Here is a 23,838-nt window from a genome sequence, read left to right on the forward strand (position 1 = left end):
ATGAGAAAACGCAGTCAGAGGATGGCGAGGAAGGGGAACGGAATTTTAGATAGGGCGGTCTGGGATCAGAACCTCCAGATGCCCGTCCATGGACTCCAATGAAGGGAACGATTCCAGGTACCAGGGAACCCTGCACAAACCTCTCTTGAGCTTCCGCCTCGCCCAGGTGGGGACGGTAGGGAGACCGGAGGGCATACGCATGCGCACGAAAGAAACGGTAAAGCCTGAAGGGAGGTGCAGAGCGCATGCTCTCTCTTGCCCGAGATGCCGAGGATTTTGACAAGGACTCTGTCGTCCCGGATGATAGTGCTCAGGTTAATGCCAGTGGGAGGGCGGTACCCAATAGTAACTTCCTTTGGAGGTTGTAGTACCGCCCCCAGAGCCAATTTTCCACTTCCGCTTCCGGCGCTGCGGCAGTCCAAATCAAAAATGGCGGCAGTTGGTGTGTCCTCGGTTTCTCGGCTGCTGGGTCGGTCCCGCCCACAGCTGGGGCGGCCTATGTCGAGTGGCGCCCATGGCGAAGAGGGCTCTGGTACTGGGGCCGGGGTCGACGGGTCGGGCCTCAGCCCCACTCGGGCGAGACAGGGAGGGACTGTGACCTTGGCCCGAGGCCTTGCGGGAGGGAAAGTGAGACCCGGGCCCGCCCCATACCGGCGCTGAACGTTTGTGGCTTCTCCGCAGCTCGCATGTGGAAGACCCTCACGTTCTTAGTCGCGCTCCCCGGGGTGGCAGTCAGCATGCTGAATGTGTACTTGAAGTCGCGCCACGGAGAGCACGAGAGACCCGAGTTCATCGCCTACCCCCATCTCCGCATCAGGACCAAGGTACGCCCTTGCACATCTCTTCAAGCGTCCGTTCTCTTTTCGTTATGTGTGCCTTAGTGCAAGTTCTTCATTCTCTGAAGGCATGGGTGCCAGGCGTGTACAGCTTGTTTATCCTCACAAACAGAAAATGTATTTTCTTCCATTTTGTGGAAGGACAACTGACACTTGGGATTACGTTTCAATTTTCTTCTTCAAGGTCATACAATAAGTGCCCTTTAGTTTACCTTTTCTCCGATTCATCCTACCTCCTGCCTTCTGAGACAGGTTTTTTTTTTTTTTTTTTTTTTTTTTTTTTAATTTCTGAGACAGTTCTGAAACAGGTGTCCATTGTGTAAAGCCTGGAGGTTTGGGAAATCCAATTAGAGTGGCAAAGTCTGAAGGTGGTTCGCATAAGCGAACCCAGCTACATGGGAGGCTGAAGCAGGAGAATCCCTTGAACCTAGGAGGCGGAGTTTGCAGTGAGCTGAGATCGTGCCACTGCACTCCAGCCTGGGCAACAGAGCGAGACTCTGGTCTCAAAACAAAACAACAACAACAAAACATGGGCATCTGGCAGCTACTAGTTGCATAATGAAGAGACTGACAGCTTTCTCTATTCCCCACCAATACCTTATTTTCTCGACTGTTTTATCATTGGCTGTTGATGTAAATATATTACAATGATGTGGCCTCTGTTTGCTGTATCTTTAACCAGGGCTTATTCTGATTCTTCGATACTGGCCATGAGCAGTGGCTCACGCCTGTAATCCCAGCACTTTGGGAGGCCAAGGCGAGTGGATCACCTGAGGTCAGGAGTTCAAGACCAGCCTGGTCAACATGGCGAAACACTGTCTCTACTAAAAGTACAAAAAATAGCCGGGCGTGGTGGCGGGCGCCTGTAATCCCAGCTACTCGGGAGGCTGCGTTGGGAGAATCCAGGAGGAGGAGGTTGCAGTGAGCCAAGATCCAGCCATTGCACTGCAGCCTGGGCAACAGGAGTGAAACTCCGTCTCAAAAAAAAAAAAAAATAGTAATAATATACTTGGTCTTAGCCAAAAGGTCGAGAAAAAAATTATTATTATTATTATTATTATTACATAACTTAGCCCATATAGGACTGGCCTTTTTATTATTATTATTATTATTACATAACCTAGCCCATATAGGACTGGCCTTGTAGAAACTTAACCTAGACTCTTGAATTTTTTGAGTCTTTCAGCGGCACTCCCACCCTTGTACAGTGGAATTAGAAGCCAAACAGTAGAGGTTTCTCAACCTCAGCACTGTTGACATTTGGGGCTGGGTAATTCTTGTTGGGGGGCTATCCTGTGCATTGTGAAATGTTTAGCCATATCCTTGGCCTGTACCCACTAGGTGGCAGTAGTACCTGCGCAACCCCGCTCCCGCTTCCCCCTCCCCCGCCCCCATCACAATGTCTCCCGATACTACCCAGTGTCCCCTGGAGGGGCAAAATCACCCTGGGTTGGAGACCGTTGCCCTAAAGTAATGCTTTTAAAAGGTAATAGGCAAGATAATTGAGGGTGGGCTGCAGTTTCCCAGCCCAGATATTGTTTGAAGTCTGGGATGGTGCCAGAAATCTGCATTTAATTAAGCATCTCCCTCCCCTAATACTCACTGCCACCATTTTGATACAGGTGATTTGAGGATTACACTTTCATAAACACAGCAGTGGATATACTAGTTACTAGGGAGAGGATTATGAGTAACTACCTTGAGCTTGCATTTTCTGCCATCCATATTTGTTTCTGGAATTAAAACTGTCCTGTAGCCAGGATAACTTTAAGGGCTCCCCTGGTAGTTATAAGATCTCCTTAAATAATGGGAAGGTTGAACTACACCAGTAGATAAAGGACTAATTTCTATTTTGTTTTTATATATGATCTGTCACCCTGTTATAAGCAGTTCATGACAGTGTTCTTTCTGAATTATTTTCTGGAATTATCTGACATCTTCACTCCACAGCCGTTTCCCTGGGGAGATGGTAACCATACTCTATTCCATAACCCTCGTGTGAATCCACTTCCAACTGGCTACGAAGATGAATAAAGAGAATCTGGACCACTACCCGGGCACCAGGGACTACAGCGCTGGTTTGGACCATTACTCTGCACATGGACCAGAAAAAGTATATGGGACCTTAAGCTCACATTCTTTACTTGTATCAAATGATGACTGGTATACTGGTCTCCCATCCCTTTGCTTGTGGCGGGAGATGGCTTAAATAAATAACTTAAACTTAGATTGGTCATGAGCTGAGAGTTACTTTCTTTGGTTGTGTTTTTTCTCAGAAATTAGCATTTGAGCTTCAAGTGAGTGTCCAAGTTGAAAAGAAATTGGCATTAGTTATTTCTGTTTTCACAGTGAAGGTGTAGGCTGCTGTTTAGTGTTACAGGTCCAATTCAGCCTGCTGAATAAGTGTTTATAACAGCCCCTCTTGGTTTATTGTGCCTGATGTGGGTAAAGGGACCAAGTGGAGTGGTGCTAATTAAGCATCAAGATTAGTCCTTGGTCAGGTGCGGTGGCTCATGCCTGTAATCCCAGCACTTTGGGAGGCTTAGGCTGGTGGATCACCTGAGGTCAGGAGTTCGAGACCAGCTGGGCCAACATGATGAAATCCTGTCTCTACTAAAAATACAAAAATTAGTTGGGTATGGTGGCGCACTCCTATAGCTGGGTGTGGACGCTTGAACCCGGGAGGTGGAGGTTGCAGTGAGCCCAGATCGTGCCACTGCACTCCAGCCTGGGCAACAGAGTGAGACTCTGTCTCAAAAAACAAAACATTGGTCCTTGACGGGCCTGAGATATCAAAGACATTGAATGGCTAGTAGAACAGCTGCAATTTACACCTGAAAGAGGTATCTGTATTTCTCAAGAGGAAGTGCTTGATCTGGGTCTCATCTTTTTCCTGTCCCATTCCACTAGCATTTACTGCAGAATCTTCCCTGTAGTCATAATTTTCTTGAACGTGTCAAGTTTTTTTTTTTTGTTTTTTTGTTTTTTTTTTGAGACGGAGTCTCTCTCTGTCGCCCAGGCTGGAATGCAGTGGTGCGATCTCCACTCACTGCAAGCTCTGCCTCCCAGGTTCACGCCATTCTCCTGCCTCAGCCTCTCGAGTAGCTGGGACTACAGGCACCCGCCACCACGCCTGGCTAATTTTTTGTATTTTCAGTAGAGACAGGGTTTCACTGTGTTAGCCAGGATGGTCTCGATCTCCTGACCTCGTGATCCACCCGCCTCGGCCTCCCAAAGTGCTGGGATTACAGGCGTGAGCCACCGCGCCTGGCCTCGAATGTGTCAAGTTCTTACTTTGAGGTAATCTCCTTCAGGGCTGTTAGGGTCAGAAATCTTAAGAGAAACAAAGGGAGTGTGACTCATTTCTGCTTACTGGCTTTTCTCTGGAATTAAAACTATCCTGTTTTAATGGATAGTAAATGGTAGTAGTAGTAGTAGTTACAAAACCACTCTGAGAGGGCAATTAATTGCAATCAAAATTTAAAACCTTTATTTTGGCCGGGTGCGGTGACTCACACCTGTAATTCCAGCACTTTGGGAGGCCAAGGCGGGCAGATCATGAGGTCAAGAGATCAAGACCATCCTGGACAACATGGTGAAACCTCGTCTCTACTGAAAATACAGAAATTAGCTGGGCGTGGTGGCACGCACCTGTCGTCCCAGGAAGCGGAGGTTGCAGTGAGCTCAGATCGCTCCACTGCACTCCAGCCTGGAGACAGAGTGAGACTCCGTCTCAAAAAAAAAAAAAAAACCTTTTTTATTTTTTTTGAGACGGAGTCTCACTCTGTTGCCCAGGCTATAGTGCAGTGGCATGATCTCAGTTCACTGCAACCTTCTCCCAGGTTGAAGCGATTCTCCTGCCTCAGCCTCCCGAATAGCTGGGACTACAGGCACGCACCACCACGCCTGGCTAATTTTTTTGTGTTTTTAGTAGAGACAAGGTTTCACATGTTGGCCAGGCTGGTCTTGAACTCCTAACCACAGGTGATCTGCCCACCTCAGCCTCCCAAAGTGCTAGGATTACAGGTCTGAGCCACTGTGCCTGGCCAGAGCTGGTTTATTTTATTTTATTTTTTGAGACAGAGTTTCGCTTTTGTTGCCCAGGCTGGAGTGCAATGGCCTGATCTTGGCTCACGACAACCTCCACCTCCCAGGTTCAAGCAATTCTCCTGCCTCACCCTCCTGAGTAGCTGGGATTACAGGCATGTGCCACCACACCTGGCTATTTTTTTGTATTTTAAGTAAAGATGGGGTTTCTCCATGTTGGTCAGGCTAGTCTCAAACTCCCAGCCTCAGGTGATCTGCCCACCTCAGTCTCCCAAAGTGCTGGGATTACTGGCGTGAGCCACCGCGCCCAGCCAGCTGGTTTATTCTTAAGGCTCAAAGGAACACTTTTGTGGTAAGGTTCAAGAGGCAACAAGGTATTTCATATTATATTACATTAAACTGGTAATGCAAAAGTAAGGCATATACAGTACGGAGTAGAGAATCTCATTTTATCTTTGCCATTTTGTGATATAATGGCCTGCACTTCTGAGTCCCTATAGAGCTGTTTTGGTTGTGGCCAGTCTGAGTTTAGGACAGATGCATTATACTTCAGCTTGCTGCCTGGCTTCCCTTGGCTGGGTTCCAAACATCTTTTATAATCCTTGGATAATGGACCCTAGCCAGTCATAAAATATAAATGAAAAATGTTTTGAAATGACATTAAGTACAAGTCACATTAAATATGATGTAGCAATTGGTAAAGTGGAGAAAAGACAATAGAATTAGGGCCTTCTATAAATCAAGTTTCTTGGTTTATTTTTCAGACAGGGTCTTGCTCTGTCACCCAGCCTGGAGTGCAGTGGTGCAATCGCAGCTCACTGCAGTCTCCACCTCCCAGGCTCGGGTGATTCTCCCACCTCAGCCTTTAGAGTAGCTGGGACTACAGGCACACACCACCATACCCAGCTAATTTTTTTGTAGAGACGGGGTTTCGCCATGTTGCCCCGGCTGGTCTCGAATTCCTGAGCTCAAGTGATCCGCCCATCTCAGTTTCCCAAAGTATGAGCCACCATACCTGGCCTGTAATTCAAGTTTCATACTTCTTTGGGCATATAATAAAACCAAATTACTCAATTAATTGTGGGGATTACGTGACATTCTGAGGTATGTAAGTGCTCTCCTGATCCTTTTTTGGTACCATAGTGTATTTGTATAGCCTATTGTGGAAATTTTAGAAATCAGTGAGGTTTTGGCTGGGTTCAGTGGCTCACGCCTGTAATCTCAGCACTTTGGGAGGTCGAGACTGGCAGATCACCTGAGGTCAAGAGTTCAAGACCAGCCAACATGGTGAAACCCCATCTCTACTAAAAATACAAAAATTAGCTGGGCATTGTAGTGCATGCCTGTAATCCCAGCTACTGGGGAGACTGAGGCAGGAGAATCATTGGAACCCAGGAGGTGGAGTTTGCAGTAAGCTGAGATTGCGCTACTGCACCCCAGCCTGGGTGACAGAGCCAGACTATCTCAAAAAAAAAAATGTGAGGTTTCTGATTGCCATACTGTACCATCTAGCTTAGACAAGTCACTTTTTCTTCACTTTTAAGTTACAAAACACAAAACTCTCCCCACTGTATATATGAGGTTTGTAGGATAACAGGGTAATAGTTCCATAAAATGCACTGAGTTCCAGAGGCAAATAATGATAGAAACTAAATGTTACAATTTATTCCATGTTCAGGATTACAGACATTACAGGGCAGGATGAGTAAACAAGGCAAATGAAGCGAGCACCTTCAGCTTCCCCCCCAACCCCCACATTTAACCAGATGCAGCATTTTGACATTTTTAGGATATGCAGGTTGACAATTCACTGACTTGGGTTGAGAGCTGGCAATAGCAGATCTTTGCAATTTAGGTTCTTCCTCCACAGCTATTCCAAGTATCTTAATTCCTGAACTACACACTGAGAGCTCTGAAATGGTATTCACTGCAACATTCTTGCAGCTTTCACATCTTAATCTGACACCTCTTGTGAAGGCAGGGAACTGTGTTAAAAGCTGTCTTCCTCTTTGCTAATCTAGGCCACCAGCAATCTTAACCATTAGTTACTACATAAAAATAAAAGTGTGCTCAAAAGCACTCACTGAAACTGTTGTGCCCAGATCCCTTTTCAGAGCATTAGTTCCCTGAGAGGAAAAAAAGAGGTCCTAACCAATTACTTTCATGAACAATGACCCCAGTACAGTGTATATAATGTCTTTCACAGCAGAAATCAAGAGGTCAGGCAGCTCTGCTCGTCCTGACTAGTTTCTCATCGTTTGCATACAAGGTATATTTATGTAAAGCTGATTCCACGCCAAGTATTGCAACCATAATCTCAAAAAATTGTTCCATTTTAGCACACTGAGTTCCTGTAAGATGCCACAGCAGGTGAGAAATCATCTCAAAGAGTTCATCTTTTACAACGGAGAGGAAAGCATCGAAGGAGGAAATACAACTCCTCTCTCCTAAGTTCCTCATCAAATCTGATGGCTATGTTCACAGAGTTAGTTGACAAAAATCCAGAGTCCTCAATTTCTGGACTTGCGAAATCCTTCAAGGTGACTGTCAAGGTCAAGAAGAATTTTCAGGCTTTTCTTTGCCATGGCCCATGAACTCCAGTCCTTCAATAGGAATCTCTTTCTCCTTTATTGCTTTCTGGTAGGAGGAGAAAACACATTATAAAGACCTACATGAAGCTTAAGTTGCAAGCTTTGTAAATAAAATATGACAGTACAAAACTAAAATCAAGCTGATTATAAAGACTTATAACCATGATTCAAACCACATACTTTTTAAAAAACAAGTACCGGTCGGGTGTGGTGGCTCACGCCTATAATTGCAGCATTTTGGGAGACCAAGGCAGGTGGATCACTTGAGGCCAGAAGTTAGAGACCAACCTGGCCAACATGGCGAGACCCTGTTTATACTAAAAATACAAAAATTAGCTGAGCATGGTGGCGCATGCCGGTAATCCCAGCTACTCTGGTGGCTGAGGCATGAGAATAGCTTGAACCTGGGAGGCAGAGGTTGCAGTGAGCTGAGATCGTGCCATTGCACTCCAGGCTGGGAGACAGAGTGAGATTCTGCCTCAAAAATAAATAAAAACCAGAAGTACCATAATGAATAAATCAAGCGTAAGACCTGAGGGAAACTGGAAAAGGAGTTGTGAGGGAACCGTTAAAATTAAGTGAAATTTGAAAAATAATCATCACTTTGTGTTAGTGAAAGACTTAGGTTCAAATCTGGGTTCCAGGACTTACTGGCTATGTGACCAACTGTAAATGGGATGAAGACAGCAACTACCTCGGCGAACTGCCGTGAGGATGTGTTGGGTTAACTTATTGGAAGTGCTTTGCCCAGTGCTGTTCTTACAATTCAAAGCAGTTCCACATCCATTGGGCCAGAATAAACATTTCCTGGCTGCAGCTGGGGGGACTGGTCAAGAGAGATAAACAGGCTAACGAAGGGTTTATAACAACAAAAAAATGTGACCCTCCAGTCTGAAGTCTGAAGTATAACCCCGCCCAGACCCCAGCAGTAATAGTGGAAAAGTGCACCACCTGCGAAAGAATCAAGGCAACCTGATGCTAGTGAACTCGGATTAATCACTTCCTATTTCTGGGTGTTAGTTTTTTATGTATAAAATATGAGTAACTATGCCCACCTTGCCAGTTTAGGATGAACACCAAATGAACCAAAGGATGTGACTGTGCTTCTTGAAAAGCACTGCCCCAATATTTGTCATTCGGAGAGACACCCAAGTGGCCTCGGTGGTGATGGTAGGGGAGCGAGCTCCTGCCACTGGCCTCACTGCGACTTTTCTCCACCCTTCCAGTCCTGTGCCAATCCCCGTAAAATACGATGAGTGTGGTGGGACACAGCGCGGAGAATGCGGGGCCTGGGAACAGAGGCGGGAGGACTCACCTGAACACACTGCTGGTAGCGCTTGAAGAGGTCGGTGCACGGGTCCCCGGAGCTGTCCCCCTTGAGAAACTTCTCGGCGAACCAGCGATTGAAGCACTGGTCGTACTCGCGCTTCATGTCCGTGCATGCCTCCCCCACACTGTTCATGGCGACAGTGGTGGCGGCGGCGACGACGGCGCACTCTGATGTCATCACTCTTAGGCGCGTCGCTCGGCGTTACGCGCGGGCGCACTTTGGGGGCCAAGGAAGGAAGAAATGTGGTCGCGGTTGGTGTGGCTCGGTCTTCGGGCCCCTCTGGGCGTGCGCCAGGGCTTCACCTCCAAGGCCGATCCTCAGGTAAAGGCCAGGGCCACCTAGGCGGGTGGCGGAGCAAGCCGGGAGGCACTTCGGAGCGCCGGTGACCCACACTCCCCGCCTCATCCCTCCTCCAGGGCAGTGGCCGGATCACAGCCGAGGTGATCGAGCACCTGGAGCGTCTAGCGCTTGTGGACTTCGGCAGCCGCGAGGCAGTGGCGCGACTGGAGAAAGCTATCGCCTTCGCCGACCGGCTACGCGCCGTGGACACCGACGGAGTGGAGCCCATGGAGTCGGTCCTGGAGGACAGGTAAACTCGCGGCTGCAGCCCCGAAGCCTTGACCGTGGCCCGTTCGCAGCCGTTTAATGTGACGATTAGCGAACAGTTTTCCAGGGGGTTAAAGAGTGTTAGCGAGATTGAGGAACTTGCCCACGGTCACCTCGCGAGTCAGTGGCTTCACTCTTCCCCTTGTTCATTACTGATGCTCTCGCTCGTGTCCTCCTAGTGTAAGTGGAAACAAAACCCGAACTGCTAATCATTGCCTTTTTTTTTTTTTTTTTTTGAGACGGAGCCTCGCTGTGTTGCCCAGGCTGGAGTGCAGTGGCTCGATCTCGGCTCACTGCAACCTCTGCCTCCCGTGTTCAAACAATTCTCTGCCTCAGCCTCCCAAGTAGCTGGGATTACAGGCGACTGCCACCACGCCCGGCTAATTTTTTTTGTATTTTTAGTAGAGACGAGGTTTCACCATCTTGGCCAGGTTGGTCTTGAACTCCTGACCATGATCCACCCGCCTCGGCCTCCCAAAGTGCTGGGATTACAGGCGTGAGCCACCGCGCCTGGCCTAATCATCACCTTTAAAGCCCTACTCCATAGAGTCCCTGCCTACTCACTCCAACGTACTCTTCTCAGTACCTTCCTTGGCTACCTTGACTTCTTCTCCAGCAAGACAAGTTCTTTTCCTCTCTAGATCTTTGCACTGGCCCTTCGTTTTTTTCCTGCCTCTCAGTATTTGCATGGCTGCCTCCCTCTTGGCACAGGTCTCAGCTTATCTTCTCAGAAAGGGCTCTCCTAACCACTCCAAATCCCTTCTCCCCTTCTAGTTAATAAGTCATCCTATTGGGTTTTTTCCCTAACATTTTAATGGATTTTTGTTCATTTGTTATATCTCTATTAAAATGTGAGCTCATTATGTGGTTACTGTTGTATTCCTTCCTCGAATTTTTATTTTGTTTTTGAGATGGAGTCTCACTCTATCATCCAGGTTAGAGTGCAGTGGCATGATCTCAGCTCATTGTAACCTCCGCCTCCCAGGCTCAAGAGAGCCTCCCACCTCAGCCTCCCAAGCATAGGACCACAGGCGTGTGCCACCAGGCCTGGCTAATTTTTTGTATTTTTGATAGAGACAGGATTTTGCCATGTTCCCCAGGCTTGTCTCGACTCCTGAGCAAAGGTGATCCACCCATCTCAGCCTCCTAAAGTACTGGGATTACAGGCATGAGCCACAGTGCCTGGCCGTGTTTGATTCTTTCAAATGTCTTCTCTACTTTGCAATTTTCTTTTTCCTTTGGGACGGGGTCTCACTATGTTGCCCAGGCTGGTTGCAAACTTCTAGACTCAGGAGATCCTCCTGCCTCAGCCTCCCAAATAGCTGGGACTATAGGTGTGCACCACCACACCTGGCTAATACTTAAATTTTTGTAGAAACAGGGTCTTGCCATGTTGCCCCGTCTGGTCTCAAACTCCTGGTCTCAAGCAATCCTCCTGCCTCAGCCTCCCACTTCAAGAAATTTTTTTTTTTTTTTTTGGAGGTGGAGTCCTGCCCCATCACCCAGGCTGGAGTGCAGTGGCATGATCTTGGCTCACTGCAACCTCCACCCTCCAGGTTCAAGTGATTTTTGTGCCTCAGCCTCCAGAGTAGCTGGGATTACAGGCACCCGCCACCACACTCAGCTAATTTTTGTATTTTTAGTAGAGACAGGTTTCACCATGTTGACCAGGCTGGTCTCGAACCCCTGGCCTCAAGTGATCCGCCCATTTTAGCCTCCCAAAGTGCTGGGATTACAGGTATGAGCCACTGCACTGGCCAAAAAAGTCCATTCCCTTTTTTGTTTGTTTGAGACGGAGTTTCACTCTTCCACCCAGGCTGGAGTACAGTGGTGCATTCTCAGCTCACTGCAACTTCCACCTTCCAGTTTCGAATGATTCTCTTGCCTCAGCCTCCCGAGTAACTAGGACTACAGGCGCCTGCCACCACGCCCAGCTGATTTTTGTATTTTTAGTAGAGATGGGGTTTCACCATGTTGGCCAGGCTGGTCTCGAACTCTTGACCTCGCAATCCACCCGCCTCGGCCTCCCAAAGTGCTGGGATTATAGGCGTGATCCACAAGTCTTCATTCTTTTATACTTAGGTTCTTTTTTTTTAATTGAGACAGAGTCTCGCTCTGTCGCTGAGGCTGGAGTGCAGTGGCGCGATCTCGGCTCACTGCAAGCTCCACCTCCTGGGTTCATGCCATTCTCCTGCCTCAGCCTCCCGAGTAGCTGGGTCTACAGGTGCCCACTACCATGCCTGGCTAATTTTTTGTATTTTTAGTAGAGACGGGGTTTCACCGTACCCAGGCTGGTCTCGAACTCCTGACCTCGTGATCCGCCCGCCTCAGCCTCCCAAAGTGCTGGGATTACAGGCGTGAGCCTGTATATATAGCACCTGGCTATACTTAGGTTCTCTACCTGTGGCTCTCGTGATATCCCAAAGGGCTGATTTATACATGCGTTTATACACCTATTTAAGGGATGTCTTGAGTCTCTGACCCTCTCCTGCTCACCCACCTTCCACAGCTTGTGTTTTTCCTTATCATGTTCTCAGTGGTTGGCACTGAGTATTCAGTAAATGTGTTTTGTTTTGTTTTGTTTTTGAGATGGAGTCTCACTCTGTTGCCCACGCTGGAGTGCAGTGGCGTGATCTCGGCTCACTGCAACCTCTGCCTCCTGGGTTTGAGATTCTCTTGCCTCAGCCTCCTGAGCACCCGGGATTACAGGCATGCACCACCATGCCTGGTTAATTTTTGTATTTTTAGTAGAGAGGGGTTTCACCATGTTGGCAAGGCTCGTCTTGAACTCCTGACCTCAGGTGATCTGCCTGCCTGGGCCTCCCAAAGTGCTGGGAATACAGGCGTGAGCTGCCGTGCCCGGCCACAGTAAATGTTTAATGAATGTTTTTTTGTTTTTTTTTGTTTTTGAGACAGAGTTTTGCTCTTGTTGCCCAGGCTGGAGTGCAGTGGCGCGATCTCAGCTCACCACAGCCTCTGCCTCCCAGGTTCAAGCGATTCTCCTGCCTCAGCCTCCCAAGTAGCTGGGATTACAGGCATGCGCCACCAAGCCTGGCTAATTTTGTATTTTTAGTAGAGACAGGGTTTCTCCATGTTGGTCAGGCTGGTCTCAAACTCCCGACCTCAGGTGATCTGCCCACCTTGGCCTCCCAAAGTGCTGGGATTACAGGCGTGACCCACCGTGCCCGGTCCCAGTGTTCTTTATTAATATCTCTAGGAAAGGAGGGACTAGAAGCACAGAGTCATTAGAATTTCCCAAGTTATCTAGAGGGTAAATGGTAGAGGGTAAATATAAAGAAATATAACCATTATTAATAAGGGAAAAGGTGAAAAAAGATGACGAGGAATTTGGATCCAGTAGCTAGCATCTCAACCTGGTATTCAGTGATCTGTACTGTTTTTCATAAATTTGGAAACCAGTTTGGGTTAACGATTCCCATTAATCATTTTAACGTGACATTTGTAGGACTTTAGTGCTTTGAACACAGAATGTAAAGTGAAGACAAGTATTAAACCTTTTATTTATTTTTTGTAGTTTTTATAACTTTATTTGATGTATTTGATGATCAGCAGTTAGTTCCCATCCACACTGACTGTAGATTTGTGAAAGTGGAAACAAGTATATAACCAAAGTATAGAGCTTGTTTGGTGAATTTCTAACCTCATTATGTTTTCTGGACCATCCACTGCACACAGACACAGTATGGACATTCCTTACTACTTTGGCCCAGACAGCTTTGTTGAGCCTGGTATCAATGCACATATCTGGAGTTTTCTATCTCCTTTATTGCAAATTTCCGGTCCCTAAGAGCCTGAGGGGCACACTTCTGGAAGCCCACTCCATGGATACACTTGTGAATATTCATGGTGTACTCTTGGGTCACCACCTAGTTGATGGCATAATGGCCATTCTTCTCACCATCCTTCTTTGCAGGAGCCCAAGTTGCTTAAATGTTTTAGGTAGTAGGCATCTTAGCTATAAAAGCCCTGACTTGGCCGGGCATGATGGCTCACTCCTGTAATCCCAGCATTTTGGGAGGCCGAGGCAGGCAGATCACTTTAGGTCAGGAGTTCGAGACCAGCCTGGCCAACATGGCAAAACCCTGTCTCTACTTAAAAATACAAAAATTTGCCGGGCATGGTGGTGCATGCCTGTAATCCCAGCTACTCTGAAGGCTGAGGCAGGAGAATTGCTTGAACTCAGGAGGCAGAGGGTGCAGTGAGCCGAGATCACGGCACTGCACTCCAGCCTAGGCGACAGAGCAAGACTCCATCTCAAAAAAAAAAAAAAAAGTTAGACTGGGCGCGGTGGCTCACACCTGTAATTCCAGCACTTTGGGAGGCTGAGGTGGGTGGATCATGGGGTCAGGAGTTGAAGACCAGCCTGGCCAAGATGGTGAAACCCCATCTGTACTAAAAATACAAAATTAGCCAGGCAAGGGGGCAGGCGCCTGTAATCCCAGCTACTCGGGAGGCTAAGGCAGGAGAATCGGTTGAACCAGGGCGGCAGAAGTTGCAGTGAGCCGAGATGGAACCACTGCACTCCAGCCTGGGTGACAGAGTGAGACTCTGTCTTAAAAAATATAAAACAAGGCCGGGCGTGGTGGTTCATGCCTGTAATCCCAGCACTTTGGGAGGCTGAGGCAGGTGGATCACCTGAGGTCAGGAGTTCGAGACCAGCCTGACCAATATGGTGAAACTCCTTCTCTACTACAAATACAAAAATTAGCCGGGCATGGTGGCGCACTCCTGTAGTCCCAGCTGTTTGAGAGGCTGAGACAGGAGAACTGCTTGAACCTGGGGAGCAGAGGTTGCAGTGAGCCGAGATCATGCCACTGCACTCCAGTCTGGGCGACAGAGCAAGACTCCATCTCAAAAAAACAAACAAACAAACAAACAAAAATGCCTTGGCTGGCTAATAGAAACCTCTTTGCACACTAATAACATGTCATTTGGTTTGAGCTAAAAACAGTAGTGTGCTTACGTGCCAGCGGCTAATAAATTATATAAATTCTTTTTTTTTTTTTTGAGCCAAAGTCTCACTCTGTCATCCAGGCTGGATGCAGTAGCACGATCTCAGCTCACTGCAACTTCTGCCTCCCAGGTCGAAGCAGTTCTCCTGTCTCTGCCTCCCAAGTAGCTGGGACTACAGGTGCCCGGCACCACGCCCAGCCAATTTTTGTATTTTTAGTAGAGACGGGGCTTCACCATATTGATCAGGCTGCTCTTGAACTCCTGACCTCAGGTGATCCACCCGCCTTGGCCTCCCAAAGTGCTGGGATTGCAGGCATGAGCCACCGTGCCCGGCCTAAATTATTTCAATTTTCACATGCAGTCCTGGAAGGTCAATACAAGTTATCTGTTTTATAGATGGAAAAAACTGAGGTTCAGAAAGGTTATATAATGTGCCCAAAGTTTCACAGGTAATAAGCAGAGGATTTGGAACTCAGAGCTTCTGCTGCTAAATACTGTTCTAAGATATGCCAGCTGAAGTCGATTCCTAGGAACTTTATTCTCTTTCATCTGAAATCCAGAGAATGAGTTGACAGCAACTCTGCAGCCAAATACTTAAATGTCCCTCATAGTCTTATGAACCTAAAACTTCAAACTCTTAGGCTCAAGCCATCCTCCTGTCTCGGCCTCTCAAGTAGCTGGGACTACAGGTGTGCACCCCTATGGCCAGCTAATTTTTTTCTTTATTATTATTATTTTTTTTTTGGTGGAGACAGGCTCTTGCTGTGTTGCCCAAGCTGGTCCCGAACTCCTGGGCTCGTGATCCTCCTGCCTCGGCCTCCCAAAGTGTTGGGATTATAGGCGTGAGCCATCATGCCTGACCTGAATCCAGAACTTTTTTTTTCTCATTCTGTTGCCCAGGCTGCAGTGCAGTGGCGCAATCTTGGCTCACTGCAGCCTCCACCTCCTGAACTCAAGTGATCCTCCCACCTCAGCCTCTGAAGTAGCTGAGACTGTAGACACACGCCACCACCCCTGGCTAACTTTTGTATTTTTTAGGGGAGATGAGGTCTCACCATGTTTCCTAGGCTGTTCTTGAACTCCTGGGCTCAAGCAATTCACCCCCTTTGGCCTCCTGAAGTGTTGGGAATATAGATGTGAGCCACCTTGCCTGGCTCAGAACTTTTAACCAAGTTAATTAGCCCCCATTCCAGTCTGCATCAAACTAGAAATAAAGTAGGAGGAAGGGAAAAGGCTTTTAGATGGAAGTAGAGGGGTCCACAAGAAGCTATTCCTTCTAGCCAGATAGCAGGAAAGAAGCTCAAAGAAAGAAAAGCAGCGGGAGAACTGTCCCATCAGTGAGTCCAAGGGCTGACAGAATCACAAATGGAGCCACTTTGTCCTCCCTGTTGCCACAGCACTTTCCAATGCCACCGTAGCAGCATTTCCCACAGTTACTTAAGTTATTGTTCCTGAGTTTGAACCAGCAGGGACTTCTAGTTTACAACTGAAGTCTTTCTCAACCAGGGTTCCTCAGCCAAACCAGAACACAGAAAGATTCAAGTGACTTTTTTTCAGTTCTCCCAAGGACAGTATATGACAAATGTTAGCTCAAACACATAGGAGATAAGTTAATTTATCATCAGAATGGGTGTCTTGGGGTATGTAGGCTAACTTATCTTACAGAACCCTGATTGGGAAAGACAGGTGGTGAGGTAGAAGTTTAGTCAATCAGTAATTGATCTGAAAAGCTCATCTGGTCCTATTTGGTGTTTTATACAATTCTGAGGTCCAACAAAGTGAAGCAACTCACCAAGTGAGAGGTATGCTTGCTGTGTACCACTGTCACAGAGACCATGGGTTCAGGAGCCTGTAATTAATAAAGCTAGGCATGGTGGTGCACACCTGTAATCCCAGCTGCTTGGGAAGCTAAGGTGGGAGGATCACTTGAGCCCAGAAGTTTGAGACCAGCCTAGGCAACACAGCAAGACCCTGTCTCAAAAAAAAAAAAGTAAAAAAAAAAACCAAAAAACCAACCCCAGAAAATGTGTCTATTTTAGGAACAACTCCATCATAACCAATAACTAAATAGAAATGTATGTATGTATGTACATACATACATAAATAGAAAGGTATGTAAAGGGGTGAATTTTGTTTTCCTGGAAATTTCAGTTACGCAGGAAACTTAATTACGAAACTTGATTACTTGATGAGTAAATAAATTAGTTGCTATTAGATCTACTCTTGGGGAAGCAGTAGCATTTAACCACCTGTTGGCGGTAGTACAGAGTCTTCCCAAACCTTTAAATGCTAAGCAGGTTATGCCTCATCAGGAGTGCACAGACTTTGAATGAGTGGTAGGGACTGAGATGTACTGGGGTGCACTAAGGCTTTCTGAAAGGAGCAGGTGCTACTCAGAGCCCTCTCTTACTGCCGTGAATGCCGGCTCAGCATTATCAGATCTTGTTTTTTAATATTTCATTTAATCTTCCCAGAAATCCTATGAAGCATTCAACAAACAAGGAAACTAAAATATAGAGAGGATAAGTAATGTGTAGCAATGGGATCTGAATTCAGCTGTGACTCGAGAGCCTAAGCTCTTAGCCTTTTTGAGACAGTCTCGCTCTGTTGCCCAGGCTGGAGTGCAGTAACATGATCTCCGCTCACTGCAAGCTCCACCTCCAGGGTTCACGCCATTCCCCGCCTCAGCCTCTGGCTACAGGCCCCCGCCACCACGCCCAGCTAACTTTTTTTTGTATTTTTAGTGGAGACGGGGTTTCACCCTGTCAGCCAGGATGGTCTTGATCTCCTGACCTCGTGATCCGCCCGCCTCAGTCTCCCAAAGTGCTGGGATTACAGGCATGAGCCACCGCGCCCGGCCTCTTAGCCATTTTTTAATACTGTCCAACAGAAACTATAAACTTCAGAAAGTCCAAGGGTTACCTTTGAATGGTATAATTATGATTTTTATTGTACTTTTGTTCTCCCAAGTTTTCTTAAATGAATACACAGTCCTTGTGTTATTACCAAAAAAAAAAAAAAAAAATCTAGTACAACTCTCTTGTGTGTGTGTGTGTGAGAGACACTGTCTCACTCTGTCACCCAGGTTGGAGTGCAATGGTGTGATCCTCCGCTCACTACAAACTCTGCTTCCCACATTCAACTGATTCTTGTGTCTCAGCCTCCCAGGTAGCTGGGATTACAGGCATGCACCACCATGCCCAGCTAACTTTTATATTTTTAGTAGACATGATTTCACCATATTGGATGGTCTCGAACTCCTGACCTTAGGTGATCTACCCGCTTTGGCCTCCCAAAGTGCTGGGATTACAGGCTTGAGCCACTGTGCCTGGCCTTTTTTTTTTTTTCTTCTTGCTCTGTTGCCCAGGCTGGAGTGCAGTGGTGCTATCTCAGCTCACTGCAACCTCCACCTCCTGGGTTCAGGCGATTCTCCTGCCTCAGCCTCCTGAGTAGCTGGAATTACACGTGCGTACCACCATGCTTGGCTAATTTTTGTATTTTTAGTAGAGATGTGGTTTCCCCATGTTGCCCAGGCTGGTCTTGAACTCCTGAATTCAGGTGATCCACCCGCCTTAGCCTCCCGAAGTGCTGGGATTACATGCAGGAGCCACTGCACCTGGCCTTTCTCCCCCACCCCACCCCCCCAAGAAATTTAATGTCTGAAAAGATTATACTTGTTCAAGGCCACACAGTTAAGAACGTGCCAGGTCCTATAACAGACTTCAACTTTCTAATATTCATACCATGAGTAAATATTTCTTGTGTCTAGCTTTCGGCTGGGTGCCATAAAAAAACAACTAGTCCTTTCCTAAAATAATCTTATTGTGACAACTTAGTTCTTTTTTTTTTTTTGAGGCGGAGTCTTGCTCTGTCTCCCAGGCTGGAGTGCAGTGGCACGATCTCGGCTCACTGCAAGCTCCGCCTCCCGGGTTCACGCCATTCTCCTGCCTCAGCCTCCCAAGTAGCTGGGACTACAGGCGCCCACCACCACGCCCAGCTAATTTTTTTGTATTTTTAGTAGAGATGGGGTTTCACTGTGTTAGCCAGGATGGTCTCGATTTCCTGACCTCGTGATCCGCCCACCTCGGCCTCCCAAAGTGCTGGGATTACAGGCGTGAGCCACTGCGCCCAGCTGACAACTTAGTTCTTATGTGCAGCCTTAGCCCAGACGTACCTGTCACATCTTTGTCCCTCTCTAACATGACTCAAATGCCATTAGAGTCTGCCCTCAGTCTGTGCCCACTCAAAGGAGGAGCGTGGCTACTACCGAATACCATATCAGTGATTTAACGGACTGCTTTTTTAGTCCACGTATCTGGAAGCAGGCTTACACACTTTTACACCTTGAAACAATAGTGAAGCCTCATGCGTATGTTCAAGCTCCTGTGTGTTTTTTACCGGTTTGCCATCTGAAGGCTTTGGTAAAGTCACTAGGTCCCACAGAACACTGGGAGATTCTTGAGCCATTTGTGGCACATCTTGCTCAAGGGCAGGCACATCCACCAAAGTGGCTGTGGTGGAAAAAGCATTCATTTTAGGTGTACCAGATTGGGCTGAGATCCCAGTTGTTACTTAGCAGCCAACATCCTTAAGTTACTCTTGTGGCAAGTTTGCTTCCCCATCTCTGCTTAGCTTTCCAGCTTCATCTTCCACCCCAGTAGACCACACCCCAGCCTGCTAAACTCCCTGTCCTTCTCTGAATCTCTGAGCTCTCGGCTCTATTGCTTTGAGACTCATGCTGCTATACCTGCCAGGAAGTCCATTTCTCATACCTTCATCCCCCAATCCAGCTATTTCTTGCCCATCCTTGAACAGTGACATCAGCTATTCTGAGGATGTGCTACTCACCCAGGCTGGACTAGGTACCCTTTCTACCCTTTGGCAGGCTGTACTAGCTTCTGTTAGATTTAAAATATTGTTTTGTAATTGCTTTTACCTGTCCCCACCAAAAGACAGTTGCCCATATAATCATCAAAAACTATTTGTTAAATCAATCCAAAGAAGTAATTAACACTTACTTCTCAGGGTTGTTCGGTCAATCTATAAACTGTAGGCTGTTATTTGGTCTATACTGTTGATCCCAGCTTCTCTATCTTTGAACAGTGCCCATTAACTCAAGAATATACCGCTTCCTTGTTCTCTCCTTCTTGCCCCTCTCCACCATCCCCTAAAAGCCCCCTTCTCTGAGAGGGTAACCTTGAGCTTCTGGGTTTTGTAGATGTCTATACCTGAGATCCGACAATGTGGTAGAAGGCAACTGCGCTGATGAATTACTACAAAATTCCCATCGCGTTGTGGAGGAGTATTTTGTGGCCCCCCCAGGTACGTGCTGCCCAGAATGGTTTAACAGATAGTCTCACAGTAACCTTAGGAATGAAGCAGGAAGTGTGAGGACCAAAGATGCTATGTGAAGGCACTTTGAAAAGGATAAAGTGCATACAGATGGTGGGATGGTGGCATTAAGGTGGCAGTAGGGTCCAGGGTCATACTCACCTCTAGGGGGAGTTAGTAACAGGAATAAGCAAAACAGGATTGGGGGCATGCGGGGGGTTTAAAGTAGGTGGAAATCTGGAGCTCAAGATCTGCCTAAAGGGGGAGCTGGCATTCAGTGTTTCTCAAAGCCACAGTTAAGACTGTGCCAGATCCTGTAATCGACTCCAACTTTCTAGTATTCATACCATGAATAAATATTTGTTAGGTGTAGCTTTGGGCTGGATACCACAAAAAAACAGTCCTTTCCTAAAAGAATCCTTTTTTTTTTTTTTTTTTGAGACGGAGTTTCGCTCTTGTTGCCCAGGCTGGAGTGCAATGGTGCAATCTCGGCTCACCGCAACCTCCACCTCCCGGGTTCAAGCGATTCTCCTGCCTCAGGCTCCCCAGTAGCTGGGATTACTGGCATGCACCACTACGCCTGGCTAATTTTTTGTATTTTTAGTAGAGACAGGGTTTCACTGTGTTAGCCAGGATGGTCTCGATCTCCCGACCTCAGGTGATCCACCCACCTCGGCCTCCCAAAACGAATCTTATTGTGACAACTTAGTTATCATGTGTGGCCTTAGCCCAGATGTTTCTGTCACATCTTTGCCTCTCTATGACATGATTCAAACGCCATTAGGGTCTGCCCTCAGTCTGTGCCCATTCAAAGCAGGAGGAGCGTGGCTGCTACCCTATCAGTGGTGCCAGGCAGGAATGTAAACCCATTTCTCCAGAGAACCTGGATACCTGGCATTTTGTGTGATATTTCTTAAAAAAATTTTTTTTTTTTTTTTTTTTGAGACGGAGTCTCGCTGGGTCACCCAGGCTGGAGTGCAATCTTGACTCACTGCAACCTCTGCCTCCCAGGTTCAAGCAATTCTCTGCCTCAGCCTGCCGAGTAGCTGGGATTACAGGTGCCTGCCACCATGCCTGGCTAATTTTTTTGTATTTTTAGTAGAGACAGGATTTCACCATCTTGGCCAGGCTAGTCTTGAACTCGTGATCTACCCGCCTCAGCCTCCCAAAGTGCTGGGATTACAGGGGTGAGCCACTGCACCCTGCCAATATTAAATTTTAAGTGCTGGCAACCAATTCAAAATTTAAAAAACAAAATACCATCCAAGCCAAATAAAACACATCTGCAAGCCAGGTGCAGTCTGTGAGCCATCAGTTTACAAGAGCTGGTATAGAGATCTGCATCATCTACCTACTGTAAATATTTTAAATAGAACCTTTAAAATTACTCTGGGCTGACAGTAAAATCCAGAACCTTGGATAGGTTGACTGTTTTTATCTCCTCTGCAGGTAGGTGAGTACTCGGAGCTGTTGTACTACCCCTCTGGGCATCTGGGAGTGGGACTAGCCAAAAGCAGTCAGGTAGCCTGCTAAGTGCCAACTTCCAGTTCAGGATATCCCCTGAGGGAGAATCATTCTGAGCAGACTCCACAGAAGACATTGGCCCTGGTCAGCTCAAGGTGTCAGTTAAAGGCAGGCTCTGGTTGATGCAAGGATGGGAAAGAAAGCTAGAAATTTTGTGAGCTAAACTTTTTTTTGTTTTGAGATGGAGTCTTGCTCTGTTGCCCAAGCTGGAGTGCACTGGCGTGATCTCGGCTCACTGCAAGCTCCGCCTCCCAGGTTCACGCCATTCTTCTGCCTCAGCCTCCCAAGTAGCTAGGACTACAGGCACCCACCACAACGCCCGGCTAATTTTTTGTATTTTTAATAGAGACAGGGTTTCACTGTGTTAGCCAGGATGGTCTCTCTCTCTTGACCTCGTGATCGCCCGCTTCGGCCTCCCAGAGTGCTGGGGTTACAGGTGTGAGCCACCGCACCCAGCCGTGAGCTAAACTTTTAATCATGCCTCCAATCCACTAAACCACCTGTTAACTGTGGAGAGAAAGGAGACTCTCCATCTCAGAGCCTGATAGTTGTGGCTCCAGCAGACATATCTTTTGATCAGACATGCTATCTCCCACACAGAACCTTACTTCAGACTTTGCTTTTTGGGACCACCTGAGTTCGTGGTCAGTCTTTCCTTCTACTCCTATCTGCATATCAGTGGCTAATCAACCTGTATACTCCTTACTGAAAAAGGTGAATTTGGCTACACTTAGAACTGATTCTTTCAGATACTCCCAGTTAGGAAAACAGGACAGTAGCTACATTACTTCCATATTTTCCATGAGAAAGTAGTGATCAGTTAGCTCAGTAGAGCCAGCTGGGTGGCAGGCTCAGCTATAACATTCTCTGTTGTTATTTTCAAACAGGTAATATCTCTTTGCCAAAGCTGGATGAAAAAGAGCCATTCCTACACAGCTGAGTAGCTCATTCTGGAAAGGGGGTACTCTGTGAACATGTGGAAGCATAATGACAGTATTTTCTTCCTGTGAACACTAATGTTCCTGCTTTTTTCAGTCACCTGAAAAAATGGATGCTTAAACATTTCTTAATAACAGATTCTTCTGAAGACAGAATTGAGAAAGATCTGGCCCCAACAAGGCAATGAATTCCTGATGCTGAGGTGAAAGAAAAGCAAAAGTCAGCTTCCAAGGAATTCACTTAACAGGCCTGTTCAGTATGGAAGACTTTATTTATCTGCCTTTAACTCCCCCCAAAGGACCATACCAACTGCATGAAAGTGAACTTTTCTATCTACGTAACTGGTAGACAGAGCATCTTGATCACTATGTGACAACCTTGGCTGTCATTTTTAGTTACCATTTGCATTGATTTGAGCAGCCCTATCTTTACCGAGCATACCTGAATTTGTTCCTGGGCTCCCACTTTCTTCCTAGAAAAGGGCTAACTTCCTACTAAGGTCTGAAGAGTGCTGAAAGTAGACTAGAGCTTGGGAAGTCCTAACCTAGAACTATCTGCCATCCCACAAAGTGATTGATTATATGCCAAAGGGATATTAGTCATACCTAGTGTTTCTCTTTCTGAAAAGATAACTTATCCTAAAATTAGCCCTGGGCCTGGGACAAAGGAGCCCTCTCCACCCCCAAAATGATTATTAAATTGAGATGAGTCCAAGATAAAGCTCAGATACCAAGGATAAATGAAACTTATTTAGGGATAAAAGTGGGCCGGGTGCGGTGGCTCACTCCTGTAATCCCAGCACTTTGAGAGGCTGAGACGGGCAGATCACGAGGTCAGGAGATCGAGACCATCCTGGCTAATGCGGTGAAATCCCATCTCTACTAAAAATACAAAAAAATAGCCAGGCATAGTGGCGGGCGCCTGTGGTCCCAGCTACTCAGGAGGCTGAGGCAGGAGAATGGCGTGAACCCGGGAGGCGGGGCTTGCAGTAAACCGAGATCGCACCACTGCACTCCAGCCTGGGCGACACAGCAAGTCTCAAAAAAAAAAAAAAAATGATAGAATCAGAGAGAATTTTTCCTCTAACCAAACTGCCAAAGTTGGTTTTGGCTAAGAATTTCCCAATAATATTTACGCTGCTGCTCATTTTTTGAGTTTTCTGAGACAGGGGTCTCGCTCTGTCACCCAGGCTGGAGTGCAGTGGTGTGATCACAGATCACTGCAGCCTCCAACTCCTGGGCTCAAGTGATCCTCCCACCTCAGCCTCCTAAGTAACTGGGACTATATATGTGCATCACCACGTCCAGTTAATTTTTTTTTTTTAAGTAGAGATGGGGTCTTGCTATGTTGCCTATCTGGTCGTGAACTCCTGGCCTCAAGGGATCCTCTGGCATGCCTTGGCCTCCCAAAGGGCTGGGATCACAGGCAAAAGCCACCGTGTGTTTATTTTTTCCCATTCCCTTCCTCTACCTGCAATGCTTTTTTCTTTAAGGCAGCCTAATTTACAAGCTTGGCCTTGAATTAAAAGAGAACCCAGAACCTGCTCTTGGAGTTTACGTTCTCAAACCAACATCAGAGCGACTGTCTATCCCCATATAAATAAAGTTATCTACTCCTGCTCCTTACTAACTGGGTACAAGTTATGACTACAATTCAGTGA

The 23,838-nt window shown here is 47.0% G+C and overlaps 3 protein-coding genes across 3 annotated transcripts; 2 read left to right on the forward strand and 1 right to left on the reverse strand.

Moving 5' to 3' along the window:
- Positions 1–219: 219 nt before the first annotated feature.
- On the forward strand, positions 220–3,063 carry LOC103892145 (cytochrome c oxidase subunit 6A1, mitochondrial). The gene is made up of 3 exons (XM_009248315.3): positions 220–532; positions 682–824; positions 2,787–3,063. The coding sequence occupies exons 1-3, from the start codon at positions 265–267 to the stop codon at positions 2,868–2,870; spliced, it is 495 nt and encodes a 164-aa protein (XP_009246590.2). The 5' UTR covers positions 220–264; the 3' UTR covers positions 2,871–3,063.
- Positions 3,064–6,523: 3,460 nt separating this feature from the next.
- TRIAP1 (TP53 regulated inhibitor of apoptosis 1) lies at positions 6,524–9,013 on the reverse strand. Its single transcript, XM_002823868.4, has 2 exons — positions 8,790–9,013; positions 6,524–7,520 (listed from the first exon to the last, which is right to left on the reverse strand). Exons 1-2 carry the CDS (start codon positions 8,979–8,981, stop codon positions 7,437–7,439), a joined length of 276 nt encoding a protein of 91 aa, XP_002823914.2. The 5' UTR covers positions 8,982–9,013; the 3' UTR covers positions 6,524–7,436.
- An 8-nt stretch (positions 9,014–9,021) lies between these two features.
- On the forward strand, positions 9,022–23,803 carry GATC (glutamyl-tRNA amidotransferase subunit C). The gene is made up of 4 exons (XM_002823867.6): positions 9,022–9,125; positions 9,221–9,393; positions 19,603–19,706; positions 22,127–23,803. Exons 1-4 carry the CDS (start codon positions 9,045–9,047, stop codon positions 22,177–22,179), a joined length of 411 nt encoding a protein of 136 aa, XP_002823913.2. The 5' UTR covers positions 9,022–9,044; the 3' UTR covers positions 22,180–23,803.
- Positions 23,804–23,838: the final 35 nt, after the last annotated feature.

The sequence above is a fragment of the Pongo abelii genome, chromosome 10, assembly GCF_028885655.2.
Source record: "Pongo abelii isolate AG06213 chromosome 10, NHGRI_mPonAbe1-v2.0_pri, whole genome shotgun sequence".
Lineage (NCBI taxonomy): Eukaryota > Metazoa > Chordata > Mammalia > Primates > Hominidae > Pongo > Pongo abelii.

Coding starts and splice junctions, on each gene's coding strand:
- TRIAP1 (XM_002823868.4), bottom strand. CDS start 8,981: ATGACATCAGAGTGCGCCGTCGTCGCCGCCGCCACCACTGTCGCCATG. Junction 7,521..8,789: donor GCTACCAGCAGTGTGTTCAG/GTGAGTCCTCCC, acceptor TCCTCCTACCAG/AAAGCAATAAAGGAGAAAGA.
- GATC (XM_002823867.6), top strand. CDS start 9,045: ATGTGGTCGCGGTTGGTGTGGCTCGGTCTTCGGGCCCCTCTGGGCGTG. Junction 9,126..9,220: donor CCTCCAAGGCCGATCCTCAG/GTAAAGGCCAGG, acceptor TCCCTCCTCCAG/GGCAGTGGCCGGATCACAGC. Junction 19,707..22,126: donor GTATTTTGTGGCCCCCCCAG/GTACGTGCTGCC, acceptor ATTTTCAAACAG/GTAATATCTCTTTGCCAAAG.
- LOC103892145 (XM_009248315.3), top strand. CDS start 265: ATGCCGAGGATTTTGACAAGGACTCTGTCGTCCCGGATGATAGTGCTC. Junction 533..681: donor CCATGGCGAAGAGGGCTCTG/GTACTGGGGCCG, acceptor GCTTCTCCGCAG/CTCGCATGTGGAAGACCCTC. Junction 825..2,786: donor ATCTCCGCATCAGGACCAAG/GTACGCCCTTGC, acceptor TTCACTCCACAG/CCGTTTCCCTGGGGAGATGG.